At 41.2% G+C, this 11,090-nt stretch overlaps 1 protein-coding gene across 1 annotated transcript in view; it reads left to right on the forward strand.

The window, feature by feature from the left end:
• LOC126106347 (GILT-like protein 1) overlaps nt 1-8,131 on the forward strand; it is a 49,810-nt gene extending 41,679 nt beyond the window's left edge. Inside the window, exons 5-6 of the mRNA XM_049912597.1 lie at nt 5,382-5,441; nt 7,989-8,131. Of these exons, the coding sequence (XP_049768554.1) occupies nt 5,382-5,441; nt 7,989-8,024 (96 nt within the window). The 3' untranslated portion in view covers nt 8,025-8,131. The remainder of the gene's footprint in view (nt 1-5,381; nt 5,442-7,988) is intronic.
• Nucleotides 8,132-11,090: the final 2,959 nt, after the last annotated feature.

Genomic DNA, 11,090 nt, shown 5'->3' on the forward strand with positions numbered 1-11,090 from the left:
GATACCAATACCAACATTCGCAGCCACACATTGGGATCGAACACATCCCTTGACGTGTTATCCTTACGACATCTCCACATACCGCCGCTCCTTGTCCGAGACGCAGGAACTTTAAGTAAGCTCCATTTCTTCACGACATACTGAACACGACTTCATCCAAAAATTCGAGTAGTTGAAGAAATTTTATTAGAGACAACGCACTGTCCCCCATCATAGCCGACAACCGAAAACTGTTGACCCTGTCAGTCATATCCATACCTACCAAAGACATAAAAAGAATCAATTTACCAAAATTCACACACGACACCACAATCGCAAACTAAACCAAAAACATCACCTAACGCACCACCAGAGAGCACCACCGATCGTATCAAAACGACACCTACAAACACGCCACTCTCACAAACTAAATTCCACGCCGTCGTGACGTCACACACCACAACAGCCGACAGGTGGAATCGGACGCTTCGGTCGACCCCCTTCATTTTACAGCGTCTTTAAAGTTCGATCTAACATACCTTCTTACATGCATGTATTTCTGGAGGAGCAGCCATATTAAACTATGAAATGCATTCGCCAATGGAGAACACGATTGTACAATGGCTATACGATTTTCTAGTAACATGTGAAATTTTGTACCAGACAGAAACATGAACCCCGATCTCCCACTACACGCAAGCGGTCACCTTAACCACCTACGCTGTCTGAGGACATCTACAGGACCGAAATAACTTCCATGTGTCTTGGTGTCTACGTCCCTTGGTGCTCGCACACAAATCGTGTGATTCCCACACAGGCTGCTTGCTTTGCCATGAAATACAGTAGGTCAGTGTCTGTATTTTACATTGTCTGTATATTTTGACGCAATTTTACCAGTTCCATAGTGATATTACGAAATACAAAAATAACTCTGTCTTTTGTTTTCGCGACTAAACTGCTGATCCAGTTCGATGAAATTTGATATCGTGATAGCATACAACAGTCTAATCCTAAGAGGGTGAAGTAGGCAGTGGAATATCTTTTTTAGATTAGTGAAGCTAAACCATGTTAAAAAATTATTAAATTTGTTGTATAGTCTAAGCGCTGTGTACTCCGTAGCTACTTCAATAGCACAATGCATAGACGTGCATTCCTGCCCCTAACCCCCTGCATACACTGGTCGGCAGCGACGACGTACGTGCTACCACGCCACGTGTTAGATCAGTTGAATGGGTGGGGGTGGGGGGATGCACAGGACAAGCCATGCTCACCTGAGCAGGGAGGCACTTGAGGACAGCTGATGTCACTGCACGTACAACTGCTCACTTGCTCACCATCACTCGCCATAACGAAATTACTAATGTGGGAGTGCAGCTATAGGTGACAGCAGGTTCCAAATCTGTTTCATTGCAGATTGCTGATGGTGTTTTACATGAATAAAACTAAATGCAAATTTTGTTTTAATTACACACACAGAATTTAAACAACTTTAGTAAGGTTGTACCCCCCCCCCCCGCCCCCCCCCCCCGCCACCCCCCCTGAACCACAGACCTTGCCGTTGGTGGGGAGGCTTTCGTGTCTCCTCGATACAGATAGCCGTACCGTAGGTGCAACCACAACGGAGGGGTGTCTGTTGAGAGGCCAGACAAACGTGTCGTTTCTGAAAAGGGGCAGCAGCCTTTTCAGTAGTTGCAGGGGCAACAGTCTGGATGGTTGACTGATCTGGCCTTGTAACACTAACCAAAACCGCCTTGCTGTGCTGGTACTGCGAACGGCTGAAAGCAAGGGGAAATTACAGCCGTAATTTTTTCTGAGGGCATGTAACTTTACTGTATGGTTAAATAATGATGGCGCCTCTTGGGTAAAATATTCCGGAGGTAAAATAGTACCCCGTTGGGATCTCTGGGCGGGGACTACTCAAGAGGACGTCGTTATCAGGAGAAAGAAAACTGGCATTCTACGGATCGGAGCGTGGAATGTCAGATCACTTAACCGGGCAAGTAGGTTAGAAAATTTAAAAAGGGAAATGGATAGGTTCAAGTTAGATACAGTGGGAATTAGCGAAGTTCAGTGGCAGGAGGAACAAGACTTTTGGTCAGGTGAATACAGGGTTATAAATACAAAATCAAATTGGGGTAATGCAGGAGTAGGTTTACTAATGAATAAAAAAACAGGAGTGCGGGTAAGCTACTACAAACGGCATAGTGAACGCATTATTGTGGCCAAGATAGACACGAAGCCCACACCTACTACAGTAGCACAAGTTTATATGCCAACTAGGTCTGCAGATGACGAAGAAGTTGAAGAAATATACGATGAGATAAAATAAATTATTCGGACGGTGAAGGGAGACGAAAATTTAATAGTCATGGGTGACTGGAATTCGATAGCAGGGAAAGGAAGAGAAGTAAATGTAGTGAGTTTATATGGATTGGGGGTAAGAAACGAAGCCACCTGGTAGAACTTTGCACAGAGCATAACTTTATCATAGCCAACACTTGGTTCAAGAATCATAAAAGAAGGTTGTATACATGGAAGAAGCCTGGAGATACTGACAGGTTTCAGATAGATTACATAATGGTAAGACAGAGATTTAGGAACCAGGTTTTAAATTGTAAGACATTTCCAGGGCAGAAGTCGACTCTCACCACAAACTATTGGTTATGAACTGTAGATTAAAACTGAAGAAACTGCAAAAAGGTGGGAATTTGAGGAGATTGGACCTGGATAAACTGAAAGAACCAGATGTAGAGAGCTTCAGGGAGAGCATTAAGGAACGATTGACACGAATGTGGGCAAGAAATACAGTAGAAGAAGAATGACTAGCTTTAAGAGGTGACATAGTGAAGGTAGCAGATGATCAAGTAGGTAAAAAGACGACAGCTAATAGCAATCCTTGGATAACAGAAGAGATATTGAATTTAATTGATGAAAGGAGAAATATAAAAACGCAGTAAATGAAGCAGGCAAAAAGGAATACAAACGTCTCAAATATGAGATCGACAGGAACTGCAAAATGGCTAAGCAGGGATGGCTAGAGGACAAATGTAAGGATGTAGAGGCGCAAATCACTAGGGGTAAGATAGATACTGCCTACAGGAAAATTAAAGAGACCTTTGGAGAAAAGAGAACCACTTGTATGAATATCAAGAGTTCAGATGGAAACCCAGTTCTAAGTAAAGAAGGGAAAGCAGAAAGGTGGAAGGGGTATATAGAGGGTCTATACAAGGGCAATGTTCTTGAGCACAATATTATAGAAGTGGAAGAGAATGTAGATGAAGATGAAATAGGAGATATGATACAGCGTGAAGAATTCGCAGAGCACTGAAAGACCTAAGTCAAAACAAGGCCCCGGGAGTAGACAACATTCCATTAGAACTATTGACAGCCTTGGGAGAGCCAGGCATAACAGAACTCTGCCATCTAGAGAGCAAGATATACGAGACAGGCGAAACACCCTCAGACTTCAAGAAGAACATAATAATTCCAATCCCAAAGAAAGCAGGTGTTGATAGATGTGAAAATTACCGAACTATCAGTCTAATAAGTCATGGCTGCAAAATACTAACGCGAATTCTTTACAGACGAATGGTAAAACTGGTAGAAGCCGACCTCGGGGAAGATCAGTTTGGATTCCGTAGAAATATTCGAACTCATGAGGCAATGGTAAAACTGGTAGAAGCCGACCTCGGGGAAGATCAGTTTGGATTCCGTAGAAATATTCGAACTCGTGAGGCAATACTGACCCTACGACTTATCTTAGAAGCTAGATTAAGAAAAGGCAAACCTATGTTTCTAGCATTTGTAGACTTAGAGAAAGCTTTCTACAATGTTGACTGGAATACTCTCAAATTCTGAAGGTGTCAGGGGTAAAATACAGGTAGCGAAAGGCTATTTACAATTTGTACAGAAACCAGATGACAGTTATAAGAGTCGAGGGACATGAATGGGAAGCAGTGGTTGGGAGTGGAGTGAGACAGGGTTGTAACCTCTCCCCGATGTTATTCAATCTGTATATTGAACAAGCAGTAAAGGAAAAAAGAAGAAACATTCGGAGTAAGTATTAAAATCCATGGAGAAGAAATAAAAACTTTGAGGTTCGCAGATGACATTGTAATTCTGTCAGAGACAGCAAAGGACATGGAAGAGCAGTTGAACGGAATGGACAGTGTCTTGAAAGGAGGATATAAGATGAACATCAACAAAAGCAAAACGAGGATAATGGAATGTAGTCAAGTTAACTGGGGTGATGCTGAGGGAATTATATTAGGGAATGAGATATTTAAAATAGTAACGTAGATTTCCTATTTGGGGAGCAAAATAACTGATGATGGTCGAAGTAGAGAGGATATAAAATGCAGACTGGCAATGGCAAGGAAAGCGTTTCTGAAGAAGAGGAATCTGTTAACATCGAGTATAGATTTAAGTGTCAGGAAGTCGTTACTGAGAGTATTTGTATGGAGTATAGCCATGTATGGAAGTGAAACATCGACGATAAATAGTTAGTACAAGAATATAAGCTTTTTAAATGTGGTGCTACAGACGAATGCTGAAGATTATATGGGTAGATCACATAACTAATGAGGAGGTATTGAATAGAATTGGGGAGAAGAGGAGTTTGTGGCACAACTTGACTAGAAGAAGGGATCGGTTGGTAGGACATTTTCTGAGGCATCAAGGGATCACCAATTTAGTATTGGAGGGCAGCGTGGAGGGTAAAATCGAAGAGGGAGACCAAGAGATTAATACACTGAGCAGATTCAGAAGGATGTAGGCTGCAGTACGTACTGGGAGATGAAGTAGCTTGCACAGGATAGAGTGGCATGGAGAGCTGCATCAAACCAGTCTCAGGACTGAAGACCACAACAACAATAATAAGGTTGTTCCACACAGCTCATTCTACTCGTGTGTGAAATGTCATTTCTAATATTGTGGCCGGCCGTTGTGGACGAGCGGTTCTAGGCGCTTCAGTCCGGACGCGCGCTGCTGCTACGGTCGCAGGTTCGAATCCTGCCTTGGGATGTCCTTAGGTTAGTTAGCTTTAAGTAGTTCTTAGTTGTAGGGGACTGATGACCTCAGATGTTAAGTCCCATAGTGCTTGAAGCCATTTGAACCATCTAATATCGTATTTGAAGTTTCCCCTACTTCAGTATTTGTCATTCTTTCGATTTTAGCCCGACACTATGCTTTCGTGGCCAAAACCCTGTTTCACTTCTGTGAAGCATATACAGCACATATTTTCACATTATGAAATTGTTCATTCCTTTTCTTTCAATTTATTCTTTTTTAAATTAGAAATTGCTGATTTCTGACGGTCGTATATATTTAAATGTAGATTATTAGCTCGACACTAGCGGTGTTCGTAATCATCTTCAACTGACTTCCCGTTTATCTGCTTTCAGAGCCAGGACGACCAATCAGAATTACGCACAAACCTCTGGAATGAGATTTGTGATGTGTTGGTGAGTACTATATAAGAAATAATATTAGTGAACACTTGTTTCATAACCAAGATAGATTTCATTTGCTTAAGTTTATATTAGACTTACGTTATATTGCTGAGAATATTTAACTGAAATAGACAAATAACTGTAATAAGTCGATTTTATTGATATTCCCATTATCAAGTGGACTTATTTCGATCAAAATTCCAGTATACACACACGCACGCACACTCACACACACGCACACACACACACACACACACACACACACACACACACACACACATCCTCTTCTTATCTGCATTAGGGACCAGAAGGCTGTCCTCCAGCGTCAGTGTCAACAAACAGGGAGGATATTCGGATCTGCCTGGTGCAGTTGGTGTCATGTAAAGTTGGGTAGGTGGGGGCTGCCACAGAGCTCTGTTCTCGGTAGCGTTTAATGTGAGCACATGGCTTTCGAAGAAACGATCAAGTCTTAACAGCCACAAAATGCAGTGCACGCATTTTCTGGCACATAGCTCTTGTAAAAGAAAAAGATATTGTTCCAAGGTGACCAAAGAGTCAGTGAAATCTACCATTTAAATCTCTTAGGACTGTGAATAGATCAAAAATTTACTTGGGAGCTTAGGTTCAAGACCTTGCGCAGGTGCCGAATGCTGCAATCTCCACTATGTCTCACACTGAAGCATTCGAGCTCCTTTGCTTAATTTTATTATCATACTATTATTTTCTGTGGTATCAAATGTTCGAACAACTCTGTGCACTCATAAAGACTATTCTTCGGGAAAAAAAATGGTATTCAGATTGGTCTAGTGCGTCAACTCACGAACTTCATGTAACACATTGTTCGGGTGCCTCTGAATTATAACTCTGCCATCTCTGTACACATATTCCATCATGGGGTTTGTTGTTCACAGTACTGACTTAACTGGGTAAAACTGCAACATGCATTCAGTGAACTCTAGGCACTCAGACAACACTTGCATTTAGATACTTCTTTAAGTACTGTTCAGAATGCTATCAGTTTCAATAGCCTTCCAACACAACTGAAAAAATTGAAAAAATTTAATAATACAACCTAAGCCTTCAGATGTAAGCTGTAAAACTTCCTTGTGAATAACTTCTTCTATTCTGTACAGGAGTTCCTTCTGGTAGATATGAACTTTCCTTTGTAATGTCTTGTTTATTTCTCTACTCTCATAATTTTTCTTTGTTTTAATAATTCTTTAATTTTATGAGTATTGATATTTGTAACTTTTCAAATCAGTATTCTGTCGAATACATACTGTTTCATTCCATAACAGTGTGTCATGGCTTACATTGTCCAAGCCACTTAAAAAAAAAGGGTCACAAAATAAGTACAAAATGTAATATAACTAACAAACCCAGTAACGCAGTTGCTAAAGATGTAGGAGAATTCGATACACGCCCTATTCTCCTTCTTCTCCTCTTTCTGTACACCTCCCGCTCCCCCTCTCTCTTTACATTTCCGACTTCCTCCTATTTATGTCCATTTCCTCCCCCTGTCCTCTCTGTCCACCTCCTATTAACACCTCTCCTAGGCTCTGAGTCTTGTTTATTGTTATTGAAAGTTCAGATTCCGTAGTAGTATTCTAATCATATGCCGATAAGACATCAATACAAGTTTCCTGTTCTTTGTGAAAACCGAATGTGAGGAGGAAAACAAAACAACAAGTTGTTGTGGGCACAATTTTTGCTTAAAATATGTATAGCGAGAAAATATATGTACGGGAGGAACATTTTGTTTGATGGTTGAAACGCCTGTTTTTGTAGTTAAAACTAACTGCTAAAAATCAAACAAAACCACACGTTTTCATAGCAGAGCAGAACACTGCACAACATTCTCTTTCTTGCAGTCGCTTTTAATAGAGTGCCTGTACACTGTTGTCTCAAAAAATGTAGTCTATGTTCGACTGAATGATTGTTACAGTATCGTGTCAAAATTTTCAGTAAATCGGTCAAGAACGTCTCGAGAATTTCGGTATAGTTGTATATATTTCATATATATATTTGTATGCCATATACATTTAAAAATATTTAGCTTGTATCTACCTGAACACTTATTAGACTATTGCGTTAAAATTTGAAGTAAATCGGTCAAGAACTTTTCGAAATTTTTCATAAAAACGTTTCCCCTTTGTGTAGTGCATTTAACTTTATACACCACATATACTTAAAAATGTGTGAGCTATGTCTGTCCGAATATTTATTAAAATATGTAAAAATTTGATGTATATCACTCAAGAACTTTTCCAGATATTTGCTAACACCTTTAAACAACAACTTGTCTTTACATGGTATTATATATAACAATATTAAGAAACGATTAAAAGTGTTTCATATATTTATCAGATTTCTGCCATTGTTACGGAATCGAAGGGTAGATTAGTCTGTTAACTCATTAGACTGAATGAATATGTTAACTCCATCAGAATCAGGCAATGAATCTTTATGTATACACCAAATTTCATTATGTATTGTTTTTGTTTGAGAGAACTCTAATGTGTGAATTACGACTAATTGACAATGTGCAAATTGTTCCAGCAACCGAAACCTTTAAATTGTCCAGGGCTTGAATGACGCTCCAGTGGCTAACACTAAGGAATAGAAGACGATGGCAGAGCATGGATTCTGATTGTCAGCCCACATTATATTACTGTATAAAATAAAATGTTATTATGAAAATATATAGTCACTGTTTCATTCGTTGCTAAATACAGAATTATTCATAAGACCCAAAAATATTTTGTGACCATTCAAATTTTAAATATGATACAAGTAACTGCTTACAATGATCTTAACCAGGACTGAGGAAAGATACCAAACTAAAAAAGAACACACAGAGTATGACAAGTGAGCAGTACACCATATAATCCTTTGAAAATGTTACACTGAAATCATTATTAATAGACTAGTTCAAGTCACTGGCTAAGCCTTAAGTCTCCCTTCACAATTATTACCCTCCCCACTTGCCCAGTGGCACCAACTACCAAACTGTCACATTTTAAAACGTTCCTTCACACCTCAGTATGTGCCCTATCTCTTTGTTTCCCCTTACATTTTAATTTAAGGCCACCCATTCATTATTTTCGAGAAGCACGTGTGAAAACTGCATGCACGCTTAATATAGTGAAACTTGTTGAAAAACCTTGAGCATAATACCATGTAACATCACATCCATAACGTCTTGGGAAGTAGCGTCATAAAACTCTTTCTCACTATTTAGATCAGTAGATCTTCTATTGTTTCTCAATCTATATGTATGATCTTCAGTAGTCATGTGTAGCATCATATTTAAAACGCTTATGTTGTCATTTTGTTCGTCCTATTTGCTGTCCACATTTTACTTAACACATTAGACTACATTTGGTATTAAAATTACACCTTTAACAAAACATTTTTCATTTATTATTTATGTATACATGTTTCGACACCTATGTGTCATCTTCAGTGGGTCTAGCTTTATTCCTCTAAAATACTTCACAAAAGATTTGACTGGTTTACTGTTTTAGACCTTAAAATATGACTTGTGCATTCCTATCCGAGCAAGATGACATAAGTCTACACACCTGTTACATACATTCAAAACAAACTTCGTAACACATAAACCACACTGCAGTTGTAAGAGTCGAAATACCTTAATGGAAAGCATTGGCTGAGATGGGAGTGAGACACGGTTGTGACCTACACTTTATGTTATTCACTTTGAACACTGAGCAAGCAGTTCAGGAAACAAAGGAGAAAACTTGGAAACCGAATTAATTTTCTGACAGAAGTAACAGTGACTTGCAGATTTGCTGATGACATTGCAATTCTGCCAGAGACGCAAAAATAATTGGAGGAGCGGTTTCACGGAATGGATAGTGTGTAGCAACGGAATGGATAGTGTGTAGCACAGAAAGTTTCCGGCTGCCACGTTTCACGTCCGCTTGAGCCATGGGCTGTTCTCACCGATACACCTGTTGGTTGATTCGGCCTTATGTCACTGCAACACGGAGGAGGACATCGACTGTGTTACTGCGACACCACGGGCAGCAGACATCATCTTCGTATCAGTGTGACGTCACTAATCGCACTGCATCGAGATAAATTTCACTTTTTGGCAGATGAACGCATCATCGTTTAATTGTTCTGATAAACCATTGTAAACATTTTGTATAAGCCTTGCTACTGGCCATTAAAATTGCTACACCACGAAGATGACGTGCTACAGACGCGAAATTTAACCGACAGGAAGGAGATGCTGTGATATGCAAATGATTAGATTTTCAGAGCATTCACACAAGGTTGGCGCCAATGGTGACACGTAAAACTTGCTGACATGAGGAAAGTTTCCAACCAGTTTCTCATACACAAACAGCAGTTGACCGGCGTTGCCTGGTGAAACGTTGTGATGCCTCGTGTAAGGAGGAGAAATTCGTACCATCACGTTTCCGACTTTGATACAGGTCGGATTGTAGCCTATCGCGATTGCGGTTTATCGTACAGCGACATTGCTGCTCGCATTGGTCGAGATCCGATGACTGTTAGCAGAATATGGAATCGGTGGGTTCAGGAGGGTAAAGCGGAACGCCGTACTGGATCCCAAAGGCCTCGTATCACTAGCAGTCGAGATGACAGGCATCTTATCCGCATGGCTGTAACGGATCGTGCAGCCACGTCTCGATCCCTGAGTCTACAGATGGGGACGTTTGCAAGACAACAACCATCTGCACGAACAGTTCGACGACATTTACAGCAGCATGGACTATCAGCTCGGAGACCATGGCTGCGGTTACCCGTGACGCTGCATCACAGACAGGTGCGCCTGTGATGGTGTACTCAGCGACGAACCTGGGTGTACAAATGGCAAAACGTAATTTTTTCGGATGAATCCAGGTTCTGTTTACAGCATCACGATGGTCGCATCCGTGTTTGGCAACAACGCGGTGAACGCACATTGGAAGCGTGTATTCGTCAGCGCCATATTGGCGTGTCAGCCGGTGTGATGGTATGGGGTGCCGTTGGTTACACGTCTCGGTCACCTCTTATTCGCATTGACGGCACTTTCAACAGTGGACGTTACATTTCAGATGTGTTGCGAGCTGTGGATCTATCCCTCATTCGATCCCTGCGAAACCCTACATTTCAGCAGGATAATGCAGGACCGCATGTTGCAGGTCCTGTACAGGCCTTTCGGGCAGGTCTCTCTGTGGTGTCACCCCCAGACACTACACTTGCTAGGTGGTAGCTTTAAATCGGCCGCGGTCCATTAGTACATGTCGGACCCGCGTGTCGCCACTGTCAGTAATTGCAGACCGAGCGCCACCACACGGCAGGTCTAGAGAGACGTACTAGCACTCGCCCCCAGTTGTACGATGACTTTGCTAGCGACTACACTGACGAAGCCTTTCTCTCATTTGCCGAGAGACAGTTAGAATAGCCTTCAGCTAAGTCCATGGCTACGACCTAGCAAGGCGCCATTAACCATTTCTAGAGAGAGTCTCACTTGTATCATCAAGAATGCTGTATACAAATGATGGATTAAAGTATTCCAGAAGCTACGTACTTTTCTTTATAGCATTCATTACGTATCCTGTTTCAGACCTTACGCCCATCTGCGTGAGCTTAACGCGTGCCTTTCGGCTACTTCCGAGTGGCGTGGCT

Source organism: Schistocerca cancellata, chromosome 10 (genome assembly GCF_023864275.1).
Source record: "Schistocerca cancellata isolate TAMUIC-IGC-003103 chromosome 10, iqSchCanc2.1, whole genome shotgun sequence".
Classification (NCBI taxonomy): Eukaryota; Metazoa; Arthropoda; class Insecta; order Orthoptera; family Acrididae; genus Schistocerca; species Schistocerca cancellata.